Raw genomic sequence first — 16137 nt, forward strand, 5'->3', positions numbered from 1 at the left:
ACACGGTCCCTACTTCGACGTTGAACGTCGAAGTAGGGTGCTATTCCCATCCCCTCATGGGGTTAGCGGCTTTGACGTCTCACCGCCTAACGTCGATGTTAATATCGAAATAGTGCCCAACACGTGTAGCCGTGACAGGCGCTATTTCGAAGTTAGTGTCGCTACTTCCAAGTAGCGTGCACGTGTAGACACGGCTAAAGTGTTCTGGTGACAGAGTCTGCATTTGTCGTGACAGCGTTCTCCCTGGAAAATTTGAAGAATAATGGTCTGTTGACAGAAGTGCGGTGTAGACACCTCTGTCGACAGAGAGGGCTTCCCGTTCCTTGAGCAGCCCTGTTTGCAAAGCTTCTGGTTGGCCGTTCTGTCAACAGAGGGCAGGGCAGTCTGGCTGCTCTCTGTCAGCAGAGCAGATTGCTCTGTCCGTCTGCTTTTGTGTGTAGATGCTATGTCGACAGATGCTTCTAGTGCAGACGTAGCCATAGTGAGCACAGATTCTTTAGGGCATTTTACCACAACATCAATCTCTTGCCACCTCGTTAGATCAGTTTCACCATCCAAATCCTGCTGTCCTCACAGACCCCCACAGCCCTGAAAAATCCCTGGCTAGTGCTTTTGAGGGGGAGGTGGGGGATGCTCCAGAGGCAGCTTTCCTCACTGGGCATCTGAGGGAGGATCACTTGAAATTGCCCCATTCTGTGCACTGCCTCTGGGGCACCTGGTTTTGGGCCACCATCAGTAGACAGGACTCTGGGCTGGACTGGCCGTTGGTCAGACCTAGAGGGGTGGTTCTTGTGTTCTTTTAACCTGCTCACTTTGTGGTAAGGGTGCCCAGTAAACTGCTGTAGCTAGTCCTCCAGTGCCTTCCCACAATTCGCACCCCCATGTGCCCATAAATCTCCCATAATTCACTGGGAGGGAATTGGAGCAGCTGAGTTTCCTTCCTCACTGAGAACGTAGGGTCAGACCAAAGTTCCCTCGAGCCCAGTGTGGTGTCTGCTGGTGGAGACCAATGCCAGATGCACCGGAGGGAGTGACCAGAACAGGTGCTCATCAGTGGGATGGGATAGCTCAGTGGTTAGAGCACTGGCCGGCTAAACCCAAGGTGGTGGGCTCAGTCTTTGAGGGGACCATTTAGGGCTCTGGGGCAAATAGATTTAAAAAAAAAAATCTGTCAGGGATGGTGATAGGTCTCGCTGTGAGGGCCGGGGACTGGACTCGAGGATCTTTCAAGGTCCCCTCAAGCGCTGTGAGACATGTACGTGTACAACCCTTTCCAGTCTCTGACAGGCAGAGCCGAGAGGGACACCATTCCGACCCGTAACCACAGGATACGTCCCGAGGAGCCCAAGTGCAGCGGTTCCCAACTGTGTCCAGGCGGGGACCCGTTTTCACAATTCAGAAACAACTGGTGACCCAGAGCAATTCAAAAATGAGGCGGAGGGGGAGGGGAATTCCATAACGAGCTAATTTGGTGCCTGAGGTAAGAATATAAAATTGTTCCCCTTCGTGCTTATATTCATAATAGTTATTTCACCGAAAAGGGGAACATATATTAATAACATAATACCACTACATTTACTGTAGTTAATCACAGCTATAGTGGTGGAAAGACACATCCCCAAACCGCTCCCCTGAGCTTAAACCCCACACTCGGGCTGAAGGAGGCAAGGGGAGTCACACTCAGGCGCTGGAAGGGGTTAGAGAAGGCTAGGGGAGTCACACTCAGGCGCTGGAGGGGTTAGAGAAGGCTAGGGGAGTCACACTCAGGCACTGGAAGGGGGTAGAGGAGGCTAGGGGAGTCACACTCAGGCGCTGGAGGGGTTAGAGAAGGCTAGGGGAGTCACACTCAGGCGCTGGAAGGGGTTAGAGAAGGCTAGGGGAGTCACACTCAGGCACTGGAAGGGGTTAGAGAAGGCTAGGGGAGTCACACTCAGGCGCTGGAGGGGGTAGAGGAGGCTGGAGGAGTCACACTCAGGCGCTGGAAGGGGTTAGAGAAGGCTAGGGGAGTCACACTCAGGCACTGGAAGGGGTTAGAGAAGGCTAGAGGAGTCACACTCAGGCACTGGAAGGGGTTAGAGGAGGCTAGGGGAGTCACACTCAGGCGCTGGAGGGGTTAGAGAAGGCTAGGGGAGTCACACTCAGGCGCTGGAGGGGGTAGAGGAGGCTGGAGGAGTCACACACAGGCACTGAAGGGGTTAGATGAGGCTAGGGGAGTCACACTCAGACACTGGAAGGGGTTAGAGAAGGCTAGGGGAGTCACACTCAGGCGCTGGAGGGGGTAGAGGAGGCTGGAGGAGTCACACACAGGCACTGAAGGGGTTAGATGAGGCTAGGGGAGTCACTCAGGCACTGGAGGGGTTAGAGGAGGCTAGAGGAGTCACACTCAGGTGCTGGAGGGGGTAGAGGAGTCACAGTGACTCCCAACCCCCACAGCTGGAAGCCGTCTGGGGTGCAGAGCCCTGGGCTGTCAGTGCCAGCAGCAGGAACCCCATCCAGGTGCAGAGACAACATCCAACTCCTGTGTCTAGAAGCTGGCTTGTGTGCAGAGCCTGGGCCATCTGCAGGAAACCTGCCCGGTGCACGGGGAGGAGGGGACCCGCAGAGCCCTGGGCCAGCAGCGCCTGCCATGGGAACCCCAGCCGGGTGCAGGTAGGACCCCTGACCCCCACTACTGGAAGCCAGCGTGGACGCAGAGCACTGACCAGCTCTCAGCCCCCAACTCCAGGCTTGAGTCTCCCATTCCCAGCCCCTCCACCTACCTCACCTGAGCTGGGTGCTGCTCCTTTGACTCCCTAGCTCTCTGCCCTGTGCCTTTTTTGTATGCAGGTGGGCAGGTCCCTGCCCAGCAGGGCTGAAAAGGTACTTTATTGATTGGTGTAACTGCCTGGTGGCTGGTGAGCCAGTTGAGAAGTTGAGTACCATTTCAATGTGAATGGCTTCCTAAGAGTCACCTGGAGAGCCGCCCAGCCCAGCCGATGACCCCTTTCAAATGTAATCGTGACCCATAGGTTTAGGGTGACCAACCATCCTACACTGGGCAGGACAGTCCCATATTTGGGATGCCAAAAAGCGTCGCTACTTAGTTTTTAGAAGTGACAAATCGTCCTGTGTTTAGGGCCTTGGAGGCTGGGGGTGGGAGCAGGAGCACCTGTGGCTGCGGCTTCCCCAGGGCTCTGGGGCCAGAGTGCCTGTGGCCACCGCTTCCCCGGGGCTCCAGGTGGGGAGTGCCTGTGGCTGCCGCTTCCCTGGGGCTCTGGGCTGGGAGCACCCGCAGCTGCTGCTGCTTCCCAGTGGCTTGGTGCAGCTGGGAGGAGCCACTCTCCCCCTCCACACCTCCCCATACCATGTTTGGGACAGGGAGATATGGTCACCCTACATAAGTTGGTAAACCCTGCCCTAGTGACACATGCCCAGGTGTGCAGCACTAGTTAGACTTCAGTGTTTCATCTGCGCCTTTGTAGCATAGTGCTCGCATATTGGCTAAGCTAACCTGGGTGCTCAGCTCCTGAGTTACTCTGCAGTGAAGACATGCCCTAGAAAGTAACAGGAGGAAATAGGCCGGTAAAACAGGGAAAAGTCACAGAGCTCATCCTGCCAGTGAGTGCTGCTAGGCTGTGGCAGCATCCCTGGGGAAGTGATGGAAGCCCCATCATTTGGCACATTTAAAACTGAATTGGACAGAACACTAATACATTACTATTGGGAGCCATCCTGCACAGCCCCTGGGGATGCACCAAGTAACCTAATAGGTCTTTTCCATTTCTAGATTCTGTGATTCTCTCCAGCTTGTCAGGGCTGGGAAGCTTCCTTCCCCTCTGCTGCCTGTCATGCTGCTGTCTGTTTAAAGATGTTTTGCATTGTGAATGTGTGGAAATCCAGCATTTCCCTTGAACCCAGGAAAAAATTGCCCTAGAGACATAGGGCTAGCCCTGCATTTGGAAGAGGTCCAGAGTGCTGGGTGGTTTGGGGAAGCCAGCACATTGAGTGATTGCAATAGACACGACTTCTCTGTGTTGCTGGAGCCTCATTTCCAGCCTAATGCAACTACAGGAAGGGCCTTGTGCATCATTTGTATAAGGTGGCAGATCTCCAGGAAGTTCATTTTTTCTGCTGCTGTCTCAATTTATCCTTCTAAGTAATGTAGCAGCGGTGGTTGATTCACATCAATTTCTTGTCTCTTCTAACGATAGGAGAACCTGCCTTTGACCTCCTTCCCTCTAGCTGAGAAAAAGGGAGGTGGCAATTTCAGCAGCTCTTCCCAGTGCTGCTCTCGACGGTTGTTTTGAACCGTGGCAAATGGAAATGGGTTCAGATTTTTACAAGCAGAGGGGTTAATGTTTTCATCTGCTCAAGTATGTGCTTTGTGAGCAGAGTCCCCTTCCTACAGGCTGCCGGAGCCTCGAGAACCTGAGCTCCCAGAAGTGCTCTCCAGATGATTTGTTTGTGACTGTGGGAGAGCAGCAGAGAGCCCTGGCTGCGCATTTGCCCTTAAACGTTGCAGGTTCCATTTCCTCCCTGTCACCAGGTGTATTCTGGGCCTTTAGGATTTTCTCACCTCTTTCCTCCTAGGCTCACGTGCAGCCAATTAGCAACCATTCGACTCAGCCAGTTGTGGGTCTTGGCTGACCATGGTAGAGAGCAGACTTAGAAAATCTTCAGACAAACTGGTGCTGAATATGGCTGGGGCAGCCAACATGGGTGGACGTGAATGTAGTTCACATGAGATGGTTTGAAATGACATTGAGGCTGCGGTAGACATAGCCTTGGTCTGGAGTGGTTAGCATGACTGTTCTGGGGGGCTGCTACCATCATCTGAAACCCTCAGTGCACTTGGCACTCTAGACGTGGCGAGATGACGTCGGAGCCCTGAGACACTTTCAGCCCAAGTGAAATATTCCCCGGGTTGGGGAGAGAGGGTGTAGGCAAAGGGAACTCAGTGCTGTCCTTTCTTCTGCACATTTTACTTTTACTCCTTTATACCTTCTGTAGTTAGGTGAGAGGGTGAGGAAAGGCCTGACCTGGAGTGAGCTGATTAAAGGCAAAGCTAAAGATGTGGCTTTTGAGGAGGGATTTGCTGGAGAAGAGGGAGGATGGGCAGGCAGCAAAGAGTTCTGCTTCCCAGAAGTCATTGCTGTGGAGGAGTAAGAAGCAGAACAGCAGTGGTTCGGCGTCGTTTCGTTCAGCTGCTTTGATTGGGAGAAAATCGAATTTTAAAAGTCTGTTAAAGGTCCTTTTGTTAGCCAGAAATCCTTTCAAGCCAGTGCTGTAATTAACATGTAGCTGTGTGGTTTTTCTGTATGTGAGCGGCGCATTTAAGTACCTATGTCAATTGGAAAGGCCTGCAACTAAAAAAATTCACCCTCAACAGCCTTTGGAAACAGCGTGGCTGCCCTGGGGCTGCAGACAGGTGCCAGTGAGGGCCTGGGGGCAGTGGTTTGTGGTACTTTTTACCCAGGAAAGCTACTTGTCATGTCTGGACTTTCCATAACCCGGTTTGTCTGTGTCTTGTTTGTGCATAGGGGCTCTACAGATAGAAAACAGTGAGGAGTCGGACCAAGGCAAATACGAGTGCGTTGCAACCAACAGCGCGGGAACCCGCTACTCTGCGCCAGCTAATCTTTACGTTCGAGGTAAGAGCAGCTTCTCCCCCAGGGTCACTCTCCTGGTGGTGAACAGTGGGTGTGGCTCTGCAGTGAACAAGAAAGTGGCCCTGTCTTTGTGCATCGCTACTGCTTTGTGGGTTGCGTGACTTGAATGGCCAGTTGCTCAACATGGGATAAAGTAAATCCAAATGCGGTTCTGAGTAACGTGAGGTTTGACTCAAATTAGCAAGACCTGGAAATCCATCATCCCCAAGTGTGTGAGATGATTCTGTTGTCAGAACAACTGGGTTAAGGCCGAATTTTGTAATTCCTTTGAGTTTAGTTTTAAATTCCTGTCACTTTGAAGCACAGTTACGTAGGAGGAGGAGAAGTGTTTCAGTTCCTCTTGTATGAAGACAAATCTTCAGAGAAGTCTAAAATAAAGCTGCATTCTCTTGCCAAGCCCAGGTTTGTCAGTGGTGGATGAGCAGGTATTTAGACATCTGCTTTGGAATGTTTAGCCTTAAAAACTGGAGAGCAGAACAGCTTTTTGAAGTTGTCTCGGCCAATCTTGTAACTGCACTGAAGAGAGATCCTTTGGGTATTAGAGAGATGTACTAAGGCTCTGCTGAAAATTAGTTGCTATTCCTGCAAAGAAGCCACTTTGTAATGGTTAATGCCTTGCTTATTTAAATGTGTTGTTTTCAGAATACTGAAATTACCAGACATTATGACTGATTGACCTCTCTCTTAATTTCTTTTCTAAATTAAATAAATCTGAATTACAAGTTTGGAAGGAGGAGGAGTTCTTTAAATAGCTGATTAATTCTGTTCCGATCATCAAGGGGAAAAAAGTGCTTTGCTTGTTGGGATTAGTCAGCGCAACCAGGTCAGAAACCCTTGAAAACTGGTTTGGAGTTTACCCAAGGGGTTTGATGCTACCTAATGATTTTTAAGAAGGTGTTTAGAACCCAACTGGATTTCCACATGGTAACTTGAGATACTGACAATTGTTCATAAATAAAATCTCATTTTCTCTCTCTCTCCCCCTCTCTCCCCTCTCTCTCTCTTGCCTTTGAGAAAAAACCAAAGCCACCCTTGGAAGCTACAAATGCTTTGCTCAGTGTGAACAGAGGACACAGTGATGACTGACTGTCACATGCTGTGTGTGTGTGTATTTGCTTCTAGGTGCAGTTTTGCATATTGCGTTCTTTTTGTTTGGCTTCTAGGTGCAGCTTCTTGCACTGGACTCTTTGCTTGTTGCTATGGGAGAGGTTAGGGGGCTGATTTTGCAGCATCATTTGGATTGTAAGAATCCTGGACAAACCAAAGTGTCATATTAAGCATGGCCAGAAGATTAAGCTTTCTGGGTGTGTCTACACTAGCCCCATGTTTCAAAATTAATTTCGAAAGGAGTCCCAGTTTCGAAAGAGGCCGCGGAACATCCACACACGTAACCGCCTCTTTCAAAATAGTTTCGGGGAAAAGGGGCATGAATGTTGAAACTGCTCTTCCCATCCGATTTCAGGAAGAGCGGCCCCTTTCGAAACTGAATTTCGAAATAGGACACGTGTGGTGGCTCTGGGCCACTATTTTGAAATAGCAGGTCCTCCACGGTGGCAGCCTCAGGGAGTGTGGAGATGTTCTCACAAGCCCCAGCGGAGCTCTGTGGTCTCTGGGGCCAGCCTCTGAAAGCTGCACAGCACTGGAAACCCTGTGCAGGAAGCTGAGATCATGCCCAGAGCCTCAGGAGCACGAGCTCTGCCTGGCACATGCTCCAGCAGCCCAGGCTGTGGTGCCACTCAGCTCACTAGCTGGATGGTGAGCTCCCCACACCCCAGGGACCCCTGGGAGGCTCCCAGCCTGAAGGGCCACCTGAGGCAAGCCAGGGCGAGAAGAGGAAGGGGCTCCTCCTGGACAGAGGCAGAGATTAAAGATCTTCTCGGCCTCTGGGCAGATGGGGATGTGCTGTTGCACAGCACTGGACAGCCCCTAAACACAGTGGCCTTTGAACAGGTGTCACTGGGGCTGCGAAAGTGGGGCCACCCCCAGCGCACAACCAACCAAGTGTGCTCAAAAGTAAAGGAACTGAGGCAGGCCTATAACTGGGCCAGGGATGCCTGTAGACGATCGGGGGGCAGGGGCCACCCCAAGGTGCCAACACTGTCGCACGCTGGACCAGCTCCTTGGCCCAAAGAACGCTCCCAAGCCAGTAGCCATGGTCGACATGGCCGGCCCTGAGACAGACACCGATACAGACCTGCATGACCAGCTAGGACCATCAGGCCAGACCGGGCTGGTGGAGCCAGGGAGCAGCTTGGAGGATGAAGGCCCCCTCATCATCACCATCAGTTCCAGCTGTTCCAGCCAGGTTCCCTCGGAGCCCCAGGTAGGTAACAGGTGGATCGGGCAACCTGGGGGGGCGCCCCATCCTGCGTCCCCCCAGCCAGGTCCCAGACCCAGGCATGGCAGCATCCAGCACCCACACCCATGGACAGCGCCCTGACCCTCCCGAGTGGGAAGGGATACAAGGGCTGGACCGCAGCCAGTGGGTGCCCCACGTCTGCGGCCCCAGCAGCCTCACGAGACCCCCCCAGGGGGGTTGGGTGAGCAGACACCACATCGGGGGATGGTTGAAGTGATGCTGGGGGGTCCAGGGGGGCCCCCAGGGCCAGCCAGCAGCACTAACAGGTGGCCCCTCTCCCCCTTGTGTCTCCACAGCCTCATCCTCTGAGGGCCGGATCAGTCCCGTCCCAGCCGCCAACACACCATCCCCGCCGGGGCTGGGGAACCCCCATCCCCGCCTCCCAGGCCGCTGCCTGCCGGGCCCCAGCGGGCCTACCGTCACCATCACTTTGACCCCGAGGAGGCCGCGGTGGCCCACACTGCTGCCATCTGGGAGCAGACGGCTGTCCTCCGGGAATGGCTCCAGATGAAGCAGAAGGACAGGGCCTGGCGGAGGGAGGTCTGAGGCAAGGAGGCTGTGGCCCTCCAGCATCTTGGCCCCCTTGCTCCCGCCACCCTCCACCCCACCTCCTGCCCCCCCTTCCACCCCAGTCCCCACCTCTGCTGCCCCCGAACTCACTGCCCTTATCCTGGCCACCCTCTCCTCGGCTTCCCAGCTTGCACTGGGCCATTGGCTTATTGCCAGTGCAGGCCAGGGGCAGCCTGCCCTTCCACCTCCCCAGCACCCCATGACCTCCGCCCCCCCAGCCCACCTGGCCCCCCGCTTGAGCCTATCTCCCCATCGTCCCAGCCCTGTTCCAGCCCCATCCCAGCCCCAACGGGGCCCCTACACCTGAGTCCTGCCCCTCTACCCCTGTGGAGGACTAGACCCGCCCATGCGTGCAGCCCGGTCTACAGGGGCATGCCCCCACCCCTTTCTATATAGTTCGCCCCTGTTCGCCCTGAATTTGTCTCCCAGTTATGGCCCCACACTGTTTTTTGTTCGTGCGCAGTTTACTTACATGTGTGTTGGTTATGTTATGTTCAGTAAATCGTTGTGTTGGGCACCCCCGGGGTCCCCTGTGCATGCGCAGGCCGTGATGCGGGGTGGGTGCGTGGGGGACTGCGATGCAGGATTGGTGTGGGCCAGAGGGTACCGGGGGGGAGGGTCAGTGATGCTCCTGGTTGAAGGCCTCCTGAAGGGCCTTCTGGACCCTAACTCTGTCCCTGTGTGCCTGGCAGCCCAGAGCCATGGCCGGCTGCAGCCCATCCATGCATGAAACGCTCATGCCTGTCCACCACTGTGCAGAGCACAACAGGCTGCGACCAGCCTGGGAACTTTGGGCAGGCTGACGTCCAGCCATGCATTGAGGCATCGGAAGCTCCCCTTCAGGCCTCCGAAGGCCCTCTCCATGGTATTGCGGGTGTGGTTGAGGCAGTGATTAAAAGCATCCTGGCTGGTGATGGTGTGATCTGTGTAGGGGTGCATCAGCCATGGCTGCAGTGGGTACACCCCAATGGCCACTATGCATGGAGGCATCATGGTGTACCCCACGAGGAGCTCCCAGGCAGGGACGTACAAGCCCTCCTCCATGCAGTGCGCCAGCCAGGAGTTCTGGAATACCTGGCCGTCATGGGTTCGCCCAGACCAACTCGTGCAGCTGTCGCTGAACTGGCCCCGGGTGTTGATGAGGGCTTGCAGCACCACCACATGGTACTCCTTGCAGTTTAAGCAGCAGCCCATGCTGTGAGCTGGGGTGCGGATCGCTATGTGGGTGCCATTGTGGGTGCCAAAGTAGTTGGGAAGCCCAATGGCTGCGAATCCCGCAATGGTGTCATCCAGGTCCCCAAGGTGGACAGCCCTCCGTAGGATCATGCAGTTGATTGCCTGTACCACCTGTGTGAGGGGGGACATTGACGTGGACCTGCACGTTGGGGACCCCCATTCTCCCCTACTCCCCAGCAAAGGTCCCCACACGCAGGGGCGCGCTTCCCGGGGTGGGTGTGGGGCCCTGGCCTGGCTTATCTCCAGGAGGACGGCTCCAACAGTGGCCTTGCCCACCCCGAATTGGTGTCCCACCAAAACGTAGCTGTCTGGGGTGGCCAGCTTCCACAGTGCAATCCCCACACATTTGTCAACCAGGAGTGTGGGCCACATGAGGGTGTGCATGTGCTGCAGGGTGGGTGTGAGCCACTGGCACAGCTCCATGAACGTCTGCCTCAACATCTAAAGTTCTGGAGCCACCTTTCGTCTTCCCACTGGCCCAGTACCAGCCTCTCCCACCAGTCCCTGCTGCTGGGGTGGCTCCAGAGGTGCCGTGGGGAATGGGGTGCAGTGGGTGTCCTGTGGCCAGGGCCTGCAGGACCCCAATGGCGGGGTTCATGGGCCGCAGGGCTTCCACCATGGCCAGGACCATCTGGGCCCTGGTGTCGGTGGAGGCGTCAGCCTTGGGCAGCTGCTGATGCTCCATGCACAGCAACTTTCCCAGAGCACGGTCCCTGCAGTGTTGTCTGCTGCTCTGCAGTGCTCTGTGTGTGCAAGATGGGTGTGTTTGGGAGGGGCTCTTTAAGGGAGCCACTGGTGTGGGACCTGGAAGGGCTTGTCGGCCATGTGACCCCCCTGCGTAGTGTTTCCTGGCTTGCTCTTTCAAAAGGGCTCGCGTTGCTGTGTGGACGCTCCCTTTTGAAAGACATGGGGGGCTCTTTTGAAGTAGCAGACGGGTATGGTGATCTGCTTTGTGTGTGTGGCTGTGCTATTTCGAAATCCCTTGTTTCGATATAGATTGTCGACATTCCCCCTTTCAAGATCTCAAGCTAAAAAAGGAATCGGATAAGAAATGGAAACTAGGACAAATTACAAAGGATGAATATAGGCAAACAACACGAGCGTACAGGAGCAAGATTAGAAAGCTTAAGGCACAAAATGAGCTCAAGCTAGCTACAAGCATAAAGGGAAACAAGAAGGCTTTTTACAAATACATTGGTAACAAGAGGAAGACCAAGGAGAGGGTAGGGCCATTGGTCAGTGACGAGGCAGAAACAGTAACAGGGAATTTGGAAATGGCAGAGATGTTTAATGATTTCTTTGTTTCGGTCTTCACTGAGAAATCTGAAGGAATGCCTGACATAGAGAATGCTAGTGAAAAAGGGGTAGGTTTAGAAGTTGAAATACGAAAAGAACAAATTAAAATTTACTTAGAAAAATTAGATGTCTGGAAATCACCAGGGCCTGATGAAATGCATCCTAGAATCCTCAAGGAGCTGATAGAAGAGGTATCTGAACCTTTAGCAATCATTTTTGGAAAATCATGGGAGACGGGAGAGATTCCAGAAGACTGGAAAAGGGCAAATATAGTGCCCATTTATAAAAAGGGGAACAAGAATAACCCGGGAAACTTAAGTCAGCTTAACTTCTGTGCCAGGAAAGATAATGGAGCAGGTCATTAAAGAAATCATCTGCAAGCAATTGGAAGGTGGTAAGGTGATAGGGAACAGCCAGCATGGTTTTGTTAAAAACAGATCATGTCAAACCAATCTGATAGCTTTCTTTGATAGAATAACGAGCCTTGTGGATAAGGGAGAAGCGGTGGATGTGGTATACCTAGACTTCAGTAAAGCATTTGACACGGTCTCACATAATATACTTATCAATAAACTACGCAAATACAACTTAGATGGGGCTGCTATAAGGCGGGTGAACAACTGGCTGGATAACCGTACCCAGAGAGTAGTTATTAATGGCTTTCAATCCTTCTGGAAAAGTATAACTAGTGGGGTTCCACAGGGGTCTGTTTTAGGACCGGTTCTGTTCAATATCTTCATTAACGATTTAGATATTGACATAGAAAGTACACTTATTAAGTTTGCAGATGATACCAAGCTGGGAGGGGTTGCAACTTCTTTGGAGGATAGGGTCATAATTCAAAAGGATCGGGATAAACTGGAGAAATGGGCTGAGGTAAACAGGATGAAGTTTAATAAGGACAAATGCAAAGTGCTCCACTTAGAAGGAACAATCAGTGTCACACATACAGAATGGGACAGGACTGCCTAGGAATGAGTACAGCAGAAAGGGATCTAGGGGTTATAGTGGACCACAAGCTAAATATGAGTCAACAGTGTGATGCTGTTGCAAAAAAAGCAAACATGATTCTAGGATGCATTAACAGGTGTGTTGTGAACAATACACAAGAAGTCATTCTCCTGCTCTACTCTGTGCTGGTTAGACCTCAGCTGGAGTATTGTGTCCAGTTCTGGGCACCGCAGTTCAGGAAGGATGTGGAGAAATTGAAGAGGGTCCAGAGGAGAGCAATGAGAATGATCAAAGGTCTAGAGAACATGACCTATGAAGAAAGGCTGAAGGAATTGGGCTTGTTTAGGTTGGAAAAGAGAAGATTGAGGGGGGACATGATAGCAGTTTTCAGGTATCTAAAAGGGTGTCGTAAGGCAGAGGGAGGGAACTTGTTCTTCCTTGCCTCTGAGGATAGAACAAGAGGCAATGGACTGAAATTGCAGCAGGGGAGGTTCAGGTTGGACGTTAGGAAAAAGTTCCTAACTGTCAGGGTGATCAAACACTGGAACGAATTGCCAAGGGAGGTGGTAGAATCTCCATCACTGGAGATATTTAAGAAGAGGTTAGATAGCTGGCTTTCAGGGATGGTCTAGAAAGTGCTTGGTCCTGCCATGAGGGCAGGGGGCTGGACTCGATGGCCTCTTGAGGTCCCTTCCAGCCCTACTCTTCTATGATTCTATGATTCTAAGATTTCTGTGTAGTGTAGACACAGCCTCTGAGTGGGCTGGAACTACTCATTTGACTCTCATAGTAGAATTACGGGTAATTTTAAAAAAAACACATCCCAGGTTGTCAGTTCCTATTGTAAGGGAGAGATTATTCATTTGAATTTATCACATTGAATGTTGTTGACTAACCTGGGGGGTCTTCAGCCTTCCAGTCCCAGGAATTGAGGGTTTTCCTTCCTTGTCCTCAGGGTCAGTCCATGAAACGTGTCCTGTCTTTCATAGAAGTGCTGCTGAAAATGCAGCTAGGAGGACAGTATTTCAGCTGAATGCAGCAGCTTTTAGGGGTGGGGAAACCTCCTCTTAAATCATTCTGGTTTCTCGGCCGTGGCTGTTCATTCTTTATTTACCAAAGGTCTCCCTGGAGACTGTAAGAGATGCAGTAAACTACAGCACATGGCTGCCACACCAAAGGGGCTGTCTGGCCTGCGTGCACGTGGGGTTGAGAGTGGGTTTATGCATGGATGAGAAGATCCAGATGCCCACAAAGAGAACACTTTGGACCTGTGCTTCCCAGCGTGTTCCTTTTGCGGGCACCTAGGAGCAAGGTGGGCCTTTTATTGCACATAATCTTTACAACGTTGGTCTCCAGCCTGCACGGCCCTGATAAAGTCCTGCAGTTTATAGAAGACAGGTGATGCCATAAATTGTCACGGGATGAAATTCACCTGTGTCCTGGTGCCAAGGCAATATTTATGCACGAGGTATCTGATAGCTAGTGTTTTACCAAACAAAATGTTCAGCATGAATATGCCATGTAATGACGCCAGCGACTCAGCCAAATCAAGAAGCCTGGTTCATACCTTTATCAGACTGAAGAAAACATTCCCTTGACTGAGTTGCAGAATGAAAAATATCACTTGTTTGTGACCATGTGGTTATGGTGCAGTTTTGTGGTTGGTTAGAAAAATCAGTAATTTTCAACTGGGTCCTTGGAAAGTGCCTATGTGTTTGCTAGCAGAGACATTAATTAATGCTAAATTACAGTGGAATTAAGTGTTCCAGCTACACCACCGCCACATGATGGTTTCATCATTGACCTTATTACTATAAATACCCAAGGAATTAGCCACTTACTGAAAGTGTGGCTGAGTATTGCTTCTGTTGCAGCTTTGTGAGTAGGGGCATCAGTTTCCATCAAGTGGTAATTCTCAGAAGTGCTTGTGCCTGCTTCCATTTACAGTCTGTTGTTTCTGTAGTAGTTGAGAAGTTTGTCTCTTGACTCCTGGGGTTTCTAGTGTCTGATAATGTCCTTCTGTTTCCTAGCCGCACCACCCCACTCAGAAATTTTTTGTGGGAACCCTGGGTTACAGAGCACATGCTCATGAGCATCTTTATTACACTCTCGACACGAACAAAGGACATTCCTGGGGGCAGAGCGTGTGCATCCAGGCGCTGCTCAGGGCTTCCCATATCACTAAAGGAACAAAAGGCAGATGGCACTGGCTACTCCACGGTGTCTTGCCTCTGAGTCCTTCAGCCCAGGCGGACTTCATTAAAAGTTTAAGTATTTCCACACAAGGGATCTATAAAGGAACATGGATGCATTCTCCTTCAAGCTGTTACGTTCATTCTAATAAGTGTGCAGAAAAGCAGGCCTCAGAAATGTTCTGCTTCTAAGCTGACTGGTCTGTTTATCTGTAGAGAGGTGGCACCAAGCTGCACACCAGAGCCCTGCGCAGTACATCTGACAGAGCGCCTCCCTCTGACGGGCTCAGCTTGCGCCCAGGGCCTTTGGCGGGATATGTTTTGCTCTCTGGAGAAGCAAAAGCACTGAGGACCATGCCAAAGAGAAGGCGGGGTGCTGGCCAGAGAGGCGGTGCAGGCAACGCTCACGGAGGGGCACAGCATCACCCAGCATTTCAGAGCTCAGACTCTGCTGCCCAGCGGTGCTTTCTGGCACTCTGCTTTGAGCCCAGGCCCAGCCTGTCAGACCCAGTCAGGAGTCCAGTGACTGGTTTCTCAGCTGTTGTTACAGTTGTGCCCTGAAGTTCTCTTCACAGTCAGCACACCCCATGGTGCAGGGAGCTGTGCAAACTCATTAAGCGATGTTTCTTACACTCACGCAAAGTGAATGTATCCACGGGAGGGAGTACTGCTACCACTTAACCCTTGTACTTGGTGTAGAGCACAGGTCATCTACAAGTCTCCTTTTCCTCTGACTTGGAACGAAACTTCTAGCTGGCTTCGGGAGTGCCCCAGTTGTCCTTCAGTCTCAGTAGACCTTCTCCACATTGTCCAAGGTCTTCCTTTTTGCATTTTCCTCACGGGTTCCATGTGAGAGCTTGATGGGCCATGCTGGATGATGGCTTTCTGAGAGTGTGGCCTTGCCATCCCCACTTTCTTCTCCTGATTTTAATGTCAATTGGTTCTTGTCCTGCTTTGTTCCAAAGCTCCTCGTTTGCGATGAAGGCTTGCTGTTGGATGTGAAGGATGTACCTCAGTCATCTGTTTGTGATTTGAAGTTTTTTTTTAGTATGCCAGGTCTCGCATCGATACAAGAGCACACTCTTCACATTTGCATTGAAGATCCACAGTTTCATGTTCACGATATTATTTGTGAACTCCATATGGAATGGAGAGTCTTGAATGCAGCTGTTGCTTTCCCTGTCCTGGCACTGATATCCTTATCTCATCCTCCATCTATGCCCATAATACTCCCCAAGTAGGTGAACTGATCCACATATTCCTGGTCATCTCTTCCCAGTGTGACGGTGATGTTGTTAGACTGGTAGGTCCTTATTGTCTTGGTCTTGTTAAGGCTCAGTTCATTCATTGAGGCAGTTTTGTCTAGTGTTGTGACCTTTTCTTCCATGCTTTCATGTTGGTGGAAGATCGGCATAGTAAGAACATAAGAATGGCCGTGCTCTGTCAGATGAAAGGTCCATCCAGCCCAGTATCCTATCTGCTGACAGTCACCAATCCTAGGTGCCCCAGAGGGAGTGGACTGAACAGGTAATGATCAAGCGATCTCTCTCCTGTCATCCATCTACAGCTTCTGACAAACAGAGGCCAGGGACACCATTCCTCACCCATCCTGGCTAATAGCCATTAATGGTCCTAACCTCCAGGAATTTATCTAGCTCTTTTTCAAACCCTGTTATCGTCCTTGTCTTCACTGCCTCCTCTAGCAAGGAGTTCCACAGGTTGGCTGTGTGCTATGTGAAGAACTTTCTTTTATTTGTTTTAAACCTGCTGCCCAGTAATTTCATTTGGTGTCCTCTAGTTCTGATATTATGGGAACAAGTAAATAATTTTTCCTTGTTCACTTTCTCCACACCACTCATAATTTTATAGACCTCTATCATATTCC

General features: G+C 51.6%; 1 protein-coding gene across 9 annotated transcripts in view; it reads left to right on the forward strand.

The window, feature by feature from the left end:
• The window catches only part of PTPRF (protein tyrosine phosphatase receptor type F), a 730253-nt gene that overhangs the window by 604206 nt on the left and 109910 nt on the right, over positions 1-16137 (forward strand). For all 9 annotated transcript variants that reach the window (XM_075003555.1, XM_075003557.1, XM_075003558.1 and 6 more), the window contains one exon: positions 5520-5630. In XM_075003555.1, the coding sequence (XP_074859656.1) occupies positions 5520-5630 (111 nt within the window). The remainder of the gene's footprint in view (positions 1-5519; positions 5631-16137) is intronic.

This window comes from Carettochelys insculpta, chromosome 9 (assembly GCF_033958435.1).
Source record: "Carettochelys insculpta isolate YL-2023 chromosome 9, ASM3395843v1, whole genome shotgun sequence".
NCBI classification, from domain to species: domain Eukaryota; kingdom Metazoa; phylum Chordata; order Testudines; family Carettochelyidae; genus Carettochelys; species Carettochelys insculpta.